General features: G+C 45.2%; 1 protein-coding gene across 1 annotated transcript; it reads left to right on the top strand.

Annotated features, from left to right (window-relative positions):
• Window positions 1-240: 240 nt before the first annotated feature.
• LOC146041642 (indolethylamine N-methyltransferase-like) lies at window positions 241-14,897 on the top strand. Its single transcript, XM_083161575.1, has 2 exons — window positions 241-485; window positions 14,471-14,897. The coding sequence occupies exons 1-2, from the start codon at window positions 241-243 to the stop codon at window positions 14,895-14,897; spliced, it is 672 nt and encodes a 223-aa protein (XP_083017701.1).
• Window positions 14,898-18,011: the final 3,114 nt, after the last annotated feature.

Here is an 18,011-nt window from a genome sequence, read left to right as displayed (position 1 = left end):
AATGCAGCAGCCAATCAGCTCTTAACTGTTCTGTGAAAGGCAAGCTTTGAAAAATGGCAGTTTGTAGCTGATTAGCTGCGGTGTTATCACCGGACATTTTACAATTTACCAGGTTTAACAAGTCTGCTCTTCAGTATCATACCATGAAACATAGATTATGAAATCCATTTATTCACTATTTCACCAATGCTGGGACACACATTATCATTCTTTGCCATTGACTCACTACAACTATATAGAATGTTACATTCCTACTTATCTGAGTCTATCCCCGCAGGCCGTATTAAAGGAGAAACTTTGATTGACATCAGTAAGGGATCCACCATTCATCATCTTTTTGGTTTCTGTGAATATTTTAAAGAGATCATAATACTAAAACTAACAGACTCCTGTATTATGGAACTCAACAAATGGGTGAACACCCGCACTGGGGCGTTTGATTGGACTCATGCATCTAAGATTGCTGCCGAGCTGGCAGGTGTCAGGTAATATATGATTCTAATCATGTAAGAACATAAATTATGATTCACATGAAGAAATCATTCTAACAATCACATAACATAACAGGTCATTGTTACAAATTTGACAGAGATCAGATAATTATCTACTGTACTGTACGTGCAACACCCTAGATACTAATTGGGTAAATGAAGGTGTCTGGGAATCCATTAATAGAGTTTACAGCAAGGTCGTAACCTGAGTCAAAACAGACTTTTTAGTCCAATGTCTGTGTCATATAGTTACAGTACATTATCCTATGACAGAATACCTTTAATTGCTGGTATATATGGTATAACTTTAATACCAACACTCACACTCACATATCCTTACCTTGTTCCTGGTGCTACAAGGTCTACTTATTCAAGTAGAATCAACCACATGGTGGGGGAATCTAAACTCATCTATCATTGCCATGAGCCTACAGTAGCATCCAGGTGGTTATAAAAAAAATAATAATTCCCAAACCAGGCTGGACCTATAGGAGATATATGTGTATACACATACAGCCCTTCTCCAATCATTGCAATGATAGGTGAGTATGAATGCTCCCCTCCTCACATGTAGAGGATCATCCCTGGAGAAGTGGACTGCGTGGCACCAAGGACAAGGTATGTATATGTGATAATTTGTACTGTCAACAATGTTTGTATACTGTCTTTATTTTAGTAATTCTGAAGGCGGATTATAGGCAACAGTAGGCTCTTTATGAACCATATTCTGTTGCTTGTGGTTCTCCAAGTACCAGCATAATTCTACATTTACCTGAAATGCTATAAACTTAGCACTCAACTAAACTTAGCCCTCATGGCTAGGCTTCGTCCTAGCCATAAGGGATCATCACAAGCAGAGACCCCTTCTTTGTGTATGACCCCCATTATCTGAGGAATCCCAAGGCTGTGGTGACTATTTGGGGGTTAATGCTTTGGCCAGGGCCGGTGCTAGGGTGTCCAACGCCCTCCTGCAAACCATACATTTTGCGCCCTTTCACATTTCCATTGCAACAAGCTGCAGCCCGATTGTGGGAGTGTATGCAACATGCGATCCTATGGAGGATCTCAGTATGCATACACCATCTCATTGCTATGTCCACAAAATGTTGGAGGCACTAAAGGTGCCCATACACGCTGCGAGAATCGCATACGTTATGGCCTAGATCGCATCGCACAGCATGCATGCAATGTGTGTGCGATGCGATCCGAAAGCAGTACAAAAAGTATGTGCAGCACTCATGACTGAGGGGGAAAGGAGGGGAGAGAAGGAGGAGATGGAAGAAGACGGGAGGAGATAGAGGGGGCGGAGTGTTGAGGACTGGCAGCAGCACTGGCACATCACACTGAGAAGAGGGAAGGAAGGGGAGGGGCGCTGCTGCCTGTTCGTCTTTTAATTGACAGCTGACAGGCGCAGGGAGCAATGGGTAGGGGGCGGATCCGGACATGACATGTCATCCAGGCATTCACAGACAGCGCTACATGCCTCAGTGCAAGTGTCCCTGAGGAAGAGGGGGCAGGTCACAGGAGGAGCACAGTGTGTGCGCGGTGCAGGGAGATGCTCAGCCTCTCCATACTGCCGCCCGCTGTTAGACAGGTGCTACGGGCGGCGTGCAGGAGGCAGTGACAGTGAGGGCTGAGGCAGCTTTAGCAGAGCAGGGAGGGAGACGGCGCCTTTTCAGCATGGCGTCTCCCTGCTTTGCAGGAGCTGCTGAGTGGGTAGCGCCGGCCCTGGCTTTGGCCATGGTGAACTCACCATGCATGTTGTCTGGCTGTGGAATTTTCATGCTGCCTTTAGTAAGTGCTGGTTTTTAGAAATTTGGGCGATATCTAGGTGTATTTCTCTTCTGTATATCCACCAATAGGGCTGGCTCAAGAACCTGGTGCTGATTCTAGGAAATAAGGGGGACAACAAAAACTTTTACTCATATTTCTTTCTGGCTCAAAGTATTTTATCACTGTCTGAAGCACACTCCCACTGCATACTTCCAAGGCTGTTCTCAGACCACTGAATGAGTGCAATGAGTAATCAAATGTCCCAATCCAGTGTACAATAAATACAGTGTCCCAATCCACAAACATTAACCAAAATCACAGTTGTCATGTTAGTCACTGGGCTGATTGGCTATATGAGATTGCTCTCAGCCAATCAGTGATGGTTTCTTTTCAAGCATCTGCTGACTGGCTGAAAGCAGATTATTGCCAAACTTGGCATAAAGGAGATTGTTGCACAATGTCCACTTTACTAGGAAACAAGAATGCAGTGTTAATATAACATACAGTAGTTTCATTACATTGGCTATTTGAAACATGCACAATGTGAATTAAAATTACATGATATGATGTGTGTATAAGACACAACGGGTGACATTCTATGGGATGAGATAAAAGCGCATTTTTTTATCTCGCTCCACATCGCCGCTCTTCGCACTTTTTTAAATCACATTTTGGTACTCTTTACTTAGATGGGCGCCCGTCGTGGTCATCGCGGGTACATTTATGTCTGGCCGCGACACGACCGACGCGATGCCCGCGATTTCCCATTGAAACCCATGTTAAACATGGAAATCGTGTCGGTCGCGTCGCGGCCGGCCATAAATGTACCCGCGATGCCCGCGACGCGATGCTCCCGATTTGCCATAGGAATCAATGTTAAAAGGCCCGATGGACACGATTTTACTGCTAAATGCCTCAATGGACCCGATTTGGCCATAGGAATCAATGTTAAATGGGCCACAGAGCCCAAATAAGCACAATTAACCCTTAAATGTCCCCCCAAATTTTTAACGACACCCCACGATCCACGCCAACCCGAAGCGTGGCGAGCGCAGCGAGCCCGCGAGGGGCGGCGGTACGCGTCCTCCGACCTTTTCATGCCCTACTATCCACTAGGGCGTGGAGTGAGAATAGAATAGTGTGGCGAGCGCAGCGAGCCACCGAGCCCGAAGCGTGGCGAGCGGACGCGGATACCTTCACAGTTATACGCGTCCCCTCGCGGGCTTCACAGGTGTCCGTGGCGACGCGGACACCTGTGAAGCCCGCGAGGGGACGCGTCTACCTGTGAAGGTATCCGCGTCCCCTCGCGGGGCTCGCTACGCTCGCCACGCTTCGGGCTCGGTGGCTCGCTGCGCTCGCCACGCTATTCTATTCTCACTCCACGCCCTAGTGGATAGTAGGGCATGAAAAGGTCGGAGGACGCGTACCGCCGCCCCTCGTGGGCTCGCTGCGCTCGCCACGCTTCGGGTTGGCGTGGATCGTGGGGTGGCGTTAAAAATTTGGGGGGACATTTAAGGGTTAATTGTGCTTATTTGGGCTCTGTGGCCCATTTAACATTGATTCCTATGGCCAAATCGGGTCCATTGAGGCATTTAACAGTAAAATCGCGGTCAATCAGCCTTTTTAACATTGTTCCCTATGGGAAAATCGCGGTCATCGCGGGCATCGCGATTTACCCGCGATGCCCGCGATGCCCGCGATGACCGCGATTTTTACCCCCGACGCCCGCGATTTCAATCGCTGGCGCCCATCTAGGTAAAGAGTACCCACATTTTTATGTAATAAATCGCATATTTAATGGGATGCGGTTTGGAGGCTGAAAAGTGCGATGTAGTGCGAGTTGCGGCGAAGTGGTGCGATTTTATGACACAAAAAAGTTTGATTTCTTCCGCCGTTCATGTGTGAGTTTTGGACCAACCGGAGTGCGTTTACAAGACTGTCTACGCATGACTAAGAACCCCCTTAACCTATTGGCCCACCTCTGTTCCCTCCATTATGCATCACACCCCCTATATAAAGGGGCACTGGCGCCATTTCACTCTTTGATAGGAAGTAAGGAGCATGGAGAGGAGCAGTGGCAGTGTGAGCAGAGGAAGAGGTGTTGGTGGCAGAGTGAGGAGTGGCAGAGTGAGGAGTGGCAGAGTGAGGAGTGGCAGAGGGAGCAGTGGCAGAGGGAGCAGTGGCAGAGGAGGCAGTGGCAGCAGCCAGCCAAGTGGGAGAGGCAGCAGAGGACTGCTGAGGTCGTCCTCCATTACAGGGAGAGCCAGCAGTGTGGCAGGCAGCATGGCCACAGCAAGGCCAGCCCCAGACCAGGCCCTGGCGGACCAGCCCCAGCAGGAGGAGGTGGAGAATCCGCTGGCATCCCCATCCTATACCCAGGACCTATTCCATTACCCAGAGCAGCTGCAGGAGGGCCACATGTCAGAGGTGGAGGAAGATGGAGGTGAGGAGGAGGAAGACACTGGCATGGAGGAGGAGGGGTACATGGCTGGAGTAGAAAATGAGGAGGAGGAGGAGGAGTTAGAAGCTGGCCGCACAAAAAGTGTCCGAAAGGTCAGATTCTCCTACGAGGAAAATGCTGCGCTTGTCCGGGCTATCATACCCGTGTTTGACCGGTTACTGGGGAAAAGTCACCACAAGACCACTGCACAGCGGAAAAGGGCTATGTGGAAGGACAACACCCAGGCGGTGAACGCTGTAAGTCAGCACAAGCGCCTGGTCAGAAACGTCAAGAAGAAGTTCAACGATATAAAGAGGCACCTCAAAAGTAAAATGGCCATGGAGTTGGAGGAGGCCACCAAGACTGGCGGAGGAAGCCCCACCACTGTCTGCTACATGTCCTATGAGGTCAAGCTCAAAAGAATCATACCCCCTGAGGTCCTGCCTGGCATGCACGTCGCGGATACCGATAGGCCGGCGACGCCACCCAGAGCTGGTAAGTGTGACCACATGCAATCTTAAACATACATGGCAATGTTTTCAAACTGTAATGTTCACTTGTATTGTTATTCTATGTAAAGTGCTGCTGTGGAACTACATAGCCCAGCAAGGTCAGGCAAAAAAAATTGCCTACTCCTACTTTCAAATTGGTCATAATGCTGGGCCTTGTAGTTCCACAACTGCTTATATTGATCAACACTTTAACATTCTTTCTAGCAGCTTAACATGTATGTGGCCCAAAAAACATTGGTGTACTGGTGTTTTTTTTTTTTTTTAAATCTGTTTATTCAAATTTTCATTGCTTAACATAAGATAATGAACATTTTGCGTCCCATGCATTTTGAACAGGTGTCTGTAAACATATCATCTTACAAATCATTGTATCTTACCATCAATATTAAACAGTTGACAAAGAAGATATTCTCTGAATTGCTCTGTGACCTTAAACACCACGATTAATAATTATTACCAGCTATGCCTTGATAGGGACACGTTTTCTACTTTGCTATTACACCTGTCCCTTAGTAGTCCTATTTAAATTGAACATATATTACATGGAACAATAAAAGACCAAGACAGGACAAAACGTGACAATACACAAGAAAACATCAAGGAAGGTATAGGGGGGGGGGGGGGGGGGGAGGGGAAGGAAGGAATATTAATGTTAGTACGATTTGTTGAAGGTTAGGAAGTGACATCCTGCGATCAGATTACAAAAAAGAAAGGTATGTATATACATTCATTCATATTAATAGACTGTTTACACCATACACAACTTTCATCTCTAGACAGTCACCATAATTCTATGAATAAACCTTTAATTTCAGTATGCCAGAATCAAGAGAATATACCTATTCAGAGGTGTTCCATACCTCCTTTGAATCTGTATTACAAATTCTAGAGCAAGGAAGATATACAAAGTTGCCTTATACAAGGGATAAAGGAGAGGTATACATTTAGATTGTCATTCCGATTCGTTTGTAGTTTCAAAAATGGAGAGAATATGGGCCTTAGACTTAGTGTCCAAGGTGTTCATAAATGGAGACCACTTTGCCATAAACTTTCTCACTCCATGAACAAGATCCAATTTGGCATACTTCCTATCAAAATATAAAATCTGTGTGAGTTTTCTTTTAAGGGTCTCGAGTTGTGGAGCTGCTCTTTTAGTCCAAAACATAAGTATGCATTTCTTTGCAACCGCCAAGATTATAATAAGGAGAGCTATATCATTCTTGTTAAAATTTTCCGTAAACCATTTTTTAAAGGATAAGCCCATCAGTGCCAAGGGGTCAAAGGTGAACTTTACATGAAACATTTCATACAAAAAGTTTAGAACCTTCCACCAATATCGACGTACTTTACAGCATGACCACATGCAGTGTGCAAAGTTGGCCACAGAAATTCCACACTTCATTCAAGCCCCAGTTTCTTCTTGGACCATAAAACTACGTCTATGTGGCGTTATGTATGCCCTGTGTACAGTACGCATAAAAACCTCTTGCCGATAGACTGCATTTAACACCTTAAGTGATTGTGGCGGCGTTCCAATAATATCTTCTATTTGGCTAATTTCTGGTATGTCATTAGCCCATTTTTGTATTAAAAGCTACCATTGAGGGGTGTACTGGTGGTTTAGCTGCCATGCCTACATACCACAGATTTTTCACCAGTTGTAATGTGTCAAATAGTTTAATAATAATCTAAATAAAATTTCAGGTGTAAAACATATGTCAAATAATGTGGGGACTAAATAATGTAGTCCTTAACCAAAGGAAGTATAGTATTGTCCAGTAATGTCATTTCAATGCATATTTTGCATAAATGTTTATCAATTGCAAGGTAGATAATGGCTGCCCATCTTTCCTTTCACAGATTGTCCGTCCCGAAGTGCTCACGCATCACAGAAAAGAAGGCCCGTTGGAGCTGAATCTGTGGAAGCAGGTAAAGGAACAAAAAACAGGCCATTACACATACAGTACACACACCCATGTCACATCAACAATATCTCAGACTGCATTCATCTCCTGCTGCTACATTGCAACGGAAATGAATGTAATCTGACCTAGCCATCTCACTTATTATTAATGTCAATGTTACATGCTGTATCGGGGTACATGTGTAAGTACATAATACCCCTAGGTATGTGCGTTCAGCATCTCAAGCCCTTTCAAAAACAGTACTGAAGAGAGACTGGCCTATATATGCATCAGTACTTATCTCTTCATCTGTATCCACAGGTACTATACAACTAGAAACACAACCCACAGAATCCTCTGTTATGATGTTGGACGAAATGGACATCATTCTAAAACCCGTGGAGACCTTTGCGGCTGAGGAGGAAATACAGACGTCATAACAGAGTGATCTTCCACCAAGTGGGGTGTCTCCCAACCCACCCCCACCCACAAACACACCCCATACAGCAGCTTCTGCTGCACAAGTAGCTAACTCCTTGGTAAATTTCAAAGAGAAACAAATTGAATTTATGGCCTCCCAAAGCCTGCAAATAGGGAACATCCAGGGGTACATGCGTCACACTTTTCTTCAATTAAAAAAAATTTCAAGGAGTGTACGGGTTGGTGTAGGTACTCATGTGCGCATGACTAATAGCATTGACACCCGTTTTGCAGATCTTACTTCTGCTGTAAGGGAACAGAATAGCCATATTGGAAGCTTTGCGCAAAGTATAGCTGCACTTAGCCAATCGTGTACAGCGCAGACCAATGCCTTAATAGGTATGCAGGCACAAATTCAGCAGATGGAGGTCAATGTCATAGGTGCAGCAGCATCTACACTGAGTAGTGTATCTAGCACCCCAGTAAGTGGCTCCCCCACTTCCCCACCCCGTCTGAGTATTAGGACCCGGGTTGGCCTGGGTGCAGCTTCAGGAAGTGGTTTAGGGTGGGCTGATGGTGGGAAAAAATAGTTAATTTGTTTTTTATATTTTTTATTTACATGTCATATGCAATACATCTTGTAACATCCCCCGACAGTACGAATGTTTGAGTGACAACAATGCAGGTTGTTTATGACATACTATACTGCATTAAAAATGTCTAAACGCATACCATTTTGTGTGTGTATTATTTTTAAAACAATTGTTTGAAATATGACATAGTGTAATGGTATATGGCCATGGGATTGCTGAAAAGTAGTGTTGGGTAACTCCTGGCCCGTCAAAGGTTGTGGAACTACATATTCCAGCAAGCTCTGGCACTCATTGTTTGGACTGTAATGGTTATAGTGTGTCAGGGCATGCTGGCAGGTGTAGTTCCACAACACCAGGTGACCCATGTTTTAGAGCAAAATTAATTCATACATATTACAAATGTACTTACAAGGTTGATTACAGCAAGGGATAGGTCAGCACCACCAGCTGCATCAGTTGGGCTCTGTGTATTAGGCTAAATGTGGGTGGAAACAGATGGTATTGCTAAATAATTTGTTTAAGAGTACACTTACAGCAAAGGTACATGTTGGAATACAGGGCACATGTGCTTACCAGAAAAGTAACACCTGATGATTTCTGTACGCACCAGATTCCCCCTCTGCGTACCCCTCACTACCCAAGGTGTGGTAGGTTGGGCTTCCTGCATGACTGCTGAATGTTCCTCCTCCACATAGGCTGGTTGGGACAGGGCTATGTTGTGTAACATGCAGCAAGCCTGGACGATCATCACTACTTTTGATGGGTGGTAAAGCAGCGTACCCGATGACCAGTCCAAATACCGGAATCTACTTTTCAACACTCCAAACGTACGCTCCACCACATTGCAGGTTGCAATATGGGATTCATTATACCGTTGCTGTGCAGGGCCCTCTGGGGAGCGCAAAGGTGTCATGAGCCAGGAAACACACCCATATCCTGAGTCACCTAAAACACAGATAGGAAGTTATTGCCTTATATGGTAAGGTATGTGCATTGTGCAAACAGGAGTCACTGGGACAAGAGCAATATGCTTGTGAAACTGGAAACACACACATTCGAGCAGGTATAAATAAGGACAGACAGGGTAATATGTAAAAATGTACTTACCTAGTAGCCAGCCCTCTGGCATTTGTTGTTGGTTGAATCTGTTGCAGAGGGCTGAGTGCCTCAGAATATAGGCTTCATGGCAGTTCCCAGGGAAGCCTGCTACAACACTTAGGATTTTGAGATGACCATCACATACCACCTGAACTTTCAAAGAGTGCCACCCACGCCGATTGACATAGACGTATCCCCGCACGTGCGGTGCCCTAATCCCAATGTGTGTGCAGTCTATAGCTCCCAGCACGTGAGGGAATGCTGAGATTCTATAGAAAGCCACCTTGTGGTCCTGCCACTCCAACTCAGAACGTGGGAATCTGATGTATGTGCACCACAACTTCTTTAAAGCAAGTAACACTTGCGTAAAATGCTTAGAGAAAGTGGGCTGTGATACCCCCAAGGACTATGAGGTCACAGACTGAGTGGAGCCAGTGGCCAAATAGTAGAGGGTACACATTAATTTCTGCAGCCCAGACACTGCACAGTTGCCTCCCCCGAAGGGTCCAAATCATCTCTCACCTGCTCATATAAGTCCAACAGGTTATTGCGGTTCAGCCTAAACATCCCCACAACCTGTTGATCCGAGAGGGAGTCAAGGTACAGCCGAGCACAATACATACGTGGGGTACGCAGTAGTCGGGGGGCTACCTGTTTGTACTGAATTTTTGTTATTTATTCAATGTTATGCCAAGCTTTGTCTCCCTGTATTGTTCCTTTGTACGGCGCTGCGAAACACTTGTGGCGCCTTATAAATAAAATTATAATAATAATAATAATAATAATCTGGTGTGCAGCTTCCTCCCTCCTGCGCAGCTCCTCCAAATGGGCCACATCACAAATAAGCAACTCCAAACCACTCTGCAAAATCTCCATGTCTCAAACCCTCACAGGTGTCCTTAATGATGTTGGGGTATATGTAGGGGTGTTTCTGAGTGAAATTGAGGGCACCTGTGTTGAAATTAACCATTTGTGCACTTGACCAAAGTGAGTTCTGGGCCAAATCGCCCAACAGAACCTGGTCTGAAAAAAAGTGCGATTATTAGACACCTTAAAAGTGCGATTTGCGAAAACGCATTCCATTAAATAAGCGATTTGTATACTTTTCTGTACGAAAACATCTGGATGCGATAAAAATGCGATTTTTACACACACTTTCAGTCCGCATGAGTTATCGCACATAATATGCGATATCCGTCCCTTAGCGCATCCTATTAAATATGCGATTTCAAGGAAAAATGCGATGTCGCCATTTTTTTTTACTAATAATCGCCAAAAAACACAAATCTCATCCCATAGAATGTCACCCAACTAGTCAGGCATGGTACATGACGTATGAACGATACATGAATATGAACAGTGGCGTAACTAGAAATTTTGCGCCCCCCTGCCAAAAAAGTTTTGGGCGCCCCCCCTGCGATATATTAATTTTTTTAACCTATATGCTCGTTGCCGGGAGTTGCAGGCACTGTGCGCACTGAGCTCTCCTGACAGAGAGAGGGGAGGGGGGGGGGAATATGGTCAGAGAGGGGGAGAGATGAAGGGCAAGGAGGGGGGAACAGATGGTGGGCAGGGAGAGGGGGATAGATGCTGGGCAGGGAGAGGATGATAGATGCTGGGCAGGGAGAGGGTGGTACATATGTGTGGAGAGAGAGTGGTTCAGATATGGGCAGAGGGTGGGGAGGAGACAGATGCTGTGAAGGCGGGGACAGGTGCTGGACAGAGAGGTATTGGGGGACAGATAATGGGCAGGAAGAGGAGGACAGATCCTGGGCAGAGAGGGATGGGGGACAGATAATGGGCAGTGAGAGGGGGTACATTCTGGGCAGGGAGAGGAGGAGCATAAAAGTGCTTGCTGCCTATGGGTCTGGTAGTAGTTTTATGCAAGATCCCCACTGCAATAAACTGTGCAAGTGTCACACGGATTCACCAGGCTAATCCTCCTGGCACCTAATTGAATTCCCTGGGAAGTGTTCAGCATCCTGGCGTTTAACATACCAATGCTGGCATCCCGGCACCAGAATCTTAACATTAATTAGAATGCCGACTACCGGGATGCAGAACGTAAGTATACTGGGGCGGGTTAGAGTCATGTTGAGGAAGGGGGGCAATAAGGGTTAGCCTGCGGGTGGGGAAGGTTAGGGTTAGGCTGCAGGTGGGGGAAAATTTGAGTTAGGCTGCAGGGAGGGAGGGTTAGGTTTAGGTAGTGAGGTACAGGGCTTAGGGTTAGGCAGTATTTGGGATGGTTAGGTCTAGACACATATAAGGGGTCACTTAAATTTAGGATGCCTGGGCGGGGGTGGGGGGTTAGGTTTAGGCAGCAGTTACAGGGGTTAGGGGAAGAATTAGGCTGTGGGGACAAGATTCCCTCCTTTGGGATGCTGGTTCGGTATTTTGACTGCCGGCATCCCAAATGCCGGCCATCTGTCTGTATCCTGAATTCCCCCCATAGTCTACACATATTCTAAGCAAAATGACACCCCACACCAGCAAAGCTTTCATATGTCCACACTGACACATATATTGTGTGATAGATAGATAGATAGATAGATAGATAGATAGATAGATAGATAAGCTCTCCCCTCCCTCAAGACACTTACCTGATTAATGAAAAGGTGGAGTAGGCATGCAGCAGGGTCTTCTGCTCTCTGGAGTATCTTCACCCCTGACCTCTGTGTCTCTCATCCCAGCCTCAGGCTCCTGGGGTTCATCAAAACTTCCTCCTTCAGCTCCTCTGGCCAGAACTGAGCACTCCTCCGTTAGGCCCCGCCCCCTCTTCCTCTCTCTACCCGGCTCTAGTGTTTCTATGAAATGAAACTTTGGCTGCTGATTGGAGGACGGCGGCCATCTTTTTGTAGCCCTATGGGGGCAGCCATTTTTATTAGCTCCGGCTACAGCATCTGCCAGCTACAGGAGCAGCAGGACCAGCCTCTGCCTAACAGGCAGCAGCCACGATCGTGAGTGTGGGGGGGAGGGTTTTTTTTTCACTGACATACACACTGTCACACACTCACTCAGTGATGTGCCGGCACCCAGCGCCCACGCAGCCCCTGCTCCTCCAAGCAGCAGCGGGGGCTGCCTTACTGTATCTACGCCACTGAATATGAAGTAGTTATCCAGGGGGAAAATGGTAGTAACATAAAGAACACATAAGGGAGCAGTAAACACTTCACAAAAGTAATTGATAGTTACAAGTAAAGAGTTTATTCTCTTTGAGGTGATTTGTTTTGTGGCTGAGGTGATTTGTTTTGTGGCATAAAGTAGAATGATATACAAACGAGATTACAGAACCACTAGCGCTCCTTCTTGTTCACAATTGATTGATAAGGAAGCGATATTCCAATCAGGTGTATTTTCAGAACCTGAAACAATACAAAATGCCTCCACACACACCCTCACATGAATGAAATATGAGGTGAAATGGAGGCAGTTCAGACAGATTGGTGCAATACGTCTGGTATTAAAGGGGTTAACAATTTATTCGTTTAAAAACACTCACAAACATATGAGGTAAATAGGCATGTAAAGCAAATCCCATATGGTAACAACTGCTGGGCTAGTGTCCCGTGAAAGTTCTTCTCACCACCAAGATGTCATATGGTGCGGAGTAGAAGGTGTCCGATAGCCGGCTCAGGATACCTCAAACCCGTCGGGGAAATGGCAGCAGCAGAAGTCCACAGCAGGGGATCCAACACACTTTACGCGTTTCGGACGCTCAGGTCCTTCGTCAGAAGTGTGTTGATTACTGTCCAGGGAGGGGTATTTATACCCATAACAATGTGGCGGCAATGTCCGGTTTTTTCTATACAGCTGAACGGTGATTATACTCACTTCCCCGTTCTGGCGACTCCCGGAAGTGCGTCACCGCTTTCCGGAAGTAGCTTGCGGGTCATACGTGCGTTCCACCTGGATAACGGACTCTCCGGAAATAGAGCTATATCTCAGCCGCTTTCCGGAAGGCACTCTGCGTGTCATACGTGCGTTCCACGTCTCCGTGGACAGGGGAATCAATGAAGTTTCATTGACACGCTGGCTGCGCTTCACAATTACTATACAATAAATAATAATAAAGTGATTTAGTGCACACAAATAGATAGAGCGCCACATTTTACATATTCATGGGTAAAAATACTCTAAAAACAATTAGTATATAAAAACAGTTTAAAAATGACATAGAAAAATGACATATAAAAATGACATAAAAAGGCACCAGGCAGCAAAAATGATGGTTGAATTGTAGCAGCAAGATCATGTTAAAAAACATTTTAATTCAAAATCGCCATTAAGGCCCTTAGGGATCAAAGTTTTCAGCAGGTGTATCATTTTAAGGAGACGTGGAACGCACGTATGACACGCAGAGTGCCTTCCGGAAAGCGGCTGAGATATAGCTCTATTTCCGGAGAGTCCGTTATCCAGGTGGAACGCACGTATGACCCGCAAGCTACTTCCGGAAAGCGGTGACGCACTTCCGGGAGTCGCCAGAACGGGGAAGTGAGTATAATCACCGTTCAGCTGTATAGAAAAAACCGGACATTGCCGCCACATTGTTATGGGTATAAATACCCCTCCCTGGACAGTAATCAACACACTTCTGACGAAGGACCTGAGCGTCCGAAACGCGTAAAGTGTGTTGGATCCCCTGCTGTGGACTTCTGCTGCTGCCATTTTCCCGACGGGTTTGAGGTATCCTGAGCCGGCTATCGGACACCTTCTACTCCGCACCATATGACATCTTGGTGGTGAGAAGAACTTTCACGGGACACTAGCCCAGCAGTTGTTACCATATGGGATTTGCTTTACATGCCTATTTACCTCATATGTTTGTGAGTGTTTTTAAACGAATAAATTGTTAACCCCTTTAATACCAGACGTATTGCACCAATCTGTCTGAACTGCCTCCATTTCACCTCATATTTCATTCATGTGAGGGTGTGTGTGGAGGCATTTTGTATTGTTTCAGGTTCTGAAAATACACCTGATTGGAATATCGCTTCCTTATCAATCAATTGTGAACAAGAAGGAGCGCTAGTGGTTCTGTAATCTCGTTTGTATATCTTGTATTTTTTGGTGGTGGGTGTCAAAACACCATCATTACAGTAACCCAGCTGCATACCTTTAGTTTTGCGCTTGGATTCTTAAATCCATTTCTCAGATTATAAAGTAGAATGAGACATAAAATTAAAATAAACTGAAACACCGTTCTGCAATGACAATGTAAATATAATGGTTTATTTTCTAGTGTCGATGAACAAGTAAAGGAAGAAAAGGTAAAGGAGACAATTACGCGCATTATGAAATGTGACATCAGCAAAGAGAATCTCACGGATCCTGTGGTGTTACCACAAGCCGACTGTCTAGTGACTGGGGTGATGCTGGAAGCGGTTAGTCAGAACCAACAAGATTACATCAGAAACCTGAGGAAGATGTCAAAGCTGCTTAAACCTGGTGGATACTTTATTGTTATTGGTACCTTAAATGCCACATATTACACTGCTGGTAACCATAGGATACATGTATTTAACTATGATGAAAGTTTTGTAAGAAAGATCCTCACCGATGAAGGATTTGTAATTATCTCCTGTGAGTTACTTGATAGCAAGGTAGAGAGTGATCTCATAGATTATAAACAAGCGATGGTTCTTACAGCTGTCAAGGGGAATATATAGGATGTGATTGGAGGCCATTGTCTGGACGATTCCTTCAGACGCTTCCTAATAATAACTGATCTACTCTAGTTATTCTTACCTTGTAGTTATTCTTAGCTTCTATAGTCATCAGTCATGTACTAAATCTTACAAACCGTACAGCTCTTTTGTGACATAGATAAAGTTTAATTAAAAAATAAATGTCAGTATATTTATATTATTTTTTTATCTAATCCAAAATTATAATAAGTAGTTTGGGGCATATAATAGCTCCGCTACTGCTCTTCTCTGTAGTTTTTTTGTGCTTCTATCAAGTAAAGACACCGGCATTATCAGGAGAATATCCTGTAATTGGGTTAGTTATTATAACCCTGGCCACCTACAGGCCCTTATTCAGATCTGATCGCAGTACAAATTTGTTCTCAAAATGGGAAAAACCATGTGCACTGCAGGTGGGGCAGATGTATCATGTGCAGATAGAGTTAAATTAAGGTGGGGTGTGTTGAAACTAAAATCTAAATTGCAGTGTAAAAAAATGCAGCCAGTGTTTACCCTGCACAGAAACAAAATAACTCAAACAAATCTAACTCTCTTTGCACATGTTACACCTGCCCCACCTGCAGTGCACATGGTTTTGCCCATCTTGAAAAAAAATGTGTACTGCGATCAGATCTGTATAAGGGCCTATGTGTAGTGTTCACCTATGCATCACTGCGATGCAGTGCGATTTTACCGGGTTTTTAATGCATTAGGGAAAAAAATCGCATGCGATGTAATTTTTCACAGAAATCATGGACATGTGTTCAAATCATGTAAAATGCACCCCGATTGTCATTTTTCACACTGTATCACCCCCACTATCAACGCCAACCTGAAGCGTGGCGAGCGCAGCAAGTCCGCGAGGGGCGGCGGTACGCGTCCAACGACCTTTTCATACCCCTACTATCCACGTCGGTGTGGAGTTGAGAATAGAAAGTGTGGCGAGTGCAGCAAGCCACCGAGCCCGAAGCGTGGCGAGCGGATGCGGATACCTGTGAAGCCCGCGAGGGGACACGGATAGCTGTGAAGGTATCCGCGTGCGCTTGCCACGCTTCGGGCTCGGTGGCTCGCTGCGCTCGCCACACTTTCTATTCTCAACTCCACGCCGACGTGGATAGTGGGGGTATGAAAAGGTCGTAGGACGCGTACCGCCTCCCCTCGCGTGGGGTGGTGATACAGTGTGAAAAATGACATTTGGGGTGCATTGTACATGATTTGAACACATGTCCATGATTTCTGTGAAAAATGACATCACATGCGATCGCATAGCATGCGATGCGATCGCATGCGATTTTTCCCTGTGCGATGCCCATTGTGGGAGCCGTGATAGTATGCAGGTACCCACAAATCTAACTCTCTTTGCACATGTTACACCGGCCCCACCCCTGCAGTGCACATGGTTTTGCCCATCTTGAGAACAAATGTGTACTGCGATCAGATCTGAATAAGGGCCACACTGTAGTTCTTGGAATGGACTAGTCCGGTGACGCAATTTCCCAAAAAACTATGTACAATCATATCAGTGATTATGGTGACTACAGGTTGAGTCTCCCATATCCAAAACTCCAAAAAATACAATATACAAAACTACAGATATTCGTGACGCCTCTGCTTTCTGACAGTTCAATGTAAAAACCTTTGCCTAGTAAACCAACTTATTTAACATATTATATAAAACTATATTCAGGCTGCTTTTGTAAGGTGTATTGTATATGAAACAACTGACTTGTGTGACCTTACAAAAATTTGGTTTTATGCAAAATGTAATTGAAATATTGTATAGAATTATGTTCAGGCTCTGTGTATAAGGCGTATACAAAACATAATTGCATTTTGTGTTTAGACTTTGGTCCCATCCCCAAGATGCTATGCATGATTAGGTCAACAGTCTATAGGTTGACCACTATAAGTTGACACACAATAGGGTGACACATGAAAAAGGCTGACATGCATCAGCTCTTTTGGATTTTAGTATCATCTGTATGCGGATGATACTCAGCTCTACCTATCCTTCCTGGACCTGTCCCCATCTGTATGCGGATGATACTCAGCTCTACCTAGCCTCCCTGGACCTGTCCCCATCTGTATTGGGCCATGTCTCTGAATGCCTTTCTGACGTTTCATTCTGGATGTCATCTAGCCACCTTTAACTTAATATTTCTAAAACAGAATTAATTATATTTCCACCAATGAAAAGTAGTTACCAACCAGACATCTCTATCTCTGTTAAGGATATAACCAGTACCAGATTAAGCCTTTGGGGGACCCGGGGCACTTTAGACAGGGGGCCCTTGCACTTGTCATTACTGTCCTTAAGCTGCATGGAAGAATATTACACAGACACACATACATACATACATACATACATACATACATACAGACATACAGACATACAGACATACCACATGAAAATCCTGTGTTTGTCACTCTGCATCTTACTCTGTAGGAGACCTCACAGTCCCAGTGATGCCTCTGATTAAAAACCCTCCCATGACTAGGCTGCTGCTGCTGTCCTCCATGGGCCTGAGAAGCATGTAATGAGCTCCACCAATCAGAGCTTAGCACACCTCTCAGCCACTGCCCTCTTGTGCAAAGTGTCATGGGACTTAGTCAACTCCCAGTAATGCACTGCACTCCCAATATCTACTTCTCTCATCCACACTCATTACTCACTCCCATTCCCGACTGCAGGACTTTCTTAGAGCTGCACCCAATCTGGGGAATACCTTCCCAAGCACAATAAGACTCTCCTCCAGTCTCCAAACCTACAAGCGTTCCCTGAAACTCAAATCACATCCCCACTGTACAGTCCAAACATATACACTCTCTTCGTTTTCACATTTTTCATCCTCCTGACCCATGGCCAAACTGCTGGGTCACCATATCATGGGTTGGGATCGTTTGGTCGAATGCATTATGGTCGAATGTCATTACATCGAATCCATTAGGTCGAATTGCTAAAAGGTCGACATGATTCTAGGTCGACATGGGAAAAGGTCGAAATGATTCTAGGTCGAAAGGTCATTAGTTCGACAGGTCATTAGGTCGACAAGGTCATTAGTTCGACATTGTCTAGGTCGATATTCACAAAGTCGA

This window comes from Crinia signifera, chromosome 19, assembly GCF_055691185.1.
Source record: "Crinia signifera chromosome 19, ASM5569118v1, whole genome shotgun sequence".
In the NCBI taxonomy this organism is placed as follows: domain Eukaryota; kingdom Metazoa; phylum Chordata; class Amphibia; order Anura; family Myobatrachidae; genus Crinia; species Crinia signifera.
The sequence above is the reverse complement of the archived record's forward strand: the minus strand, read 5'-3'. Positions and strand labels throughout refer to the sequence as shown.

Bases quoted from the DNA above. Each gene is read 5' to 3' on its own strand.
- LOC146041642 (XM_083161575.1), top strand. From the start codon at position 241: ATGTTACATTCCTACTTATCTGAGTCTATCCCCGCAGGCCGTATTAAA. The intron at 486-14,470 runs GTAATATATGAT...TTTATTTTCTAG, and splicing joins GCCGAGCTGGCAGGTGTCAG to TGTCGATGAACAAGTAAAGG.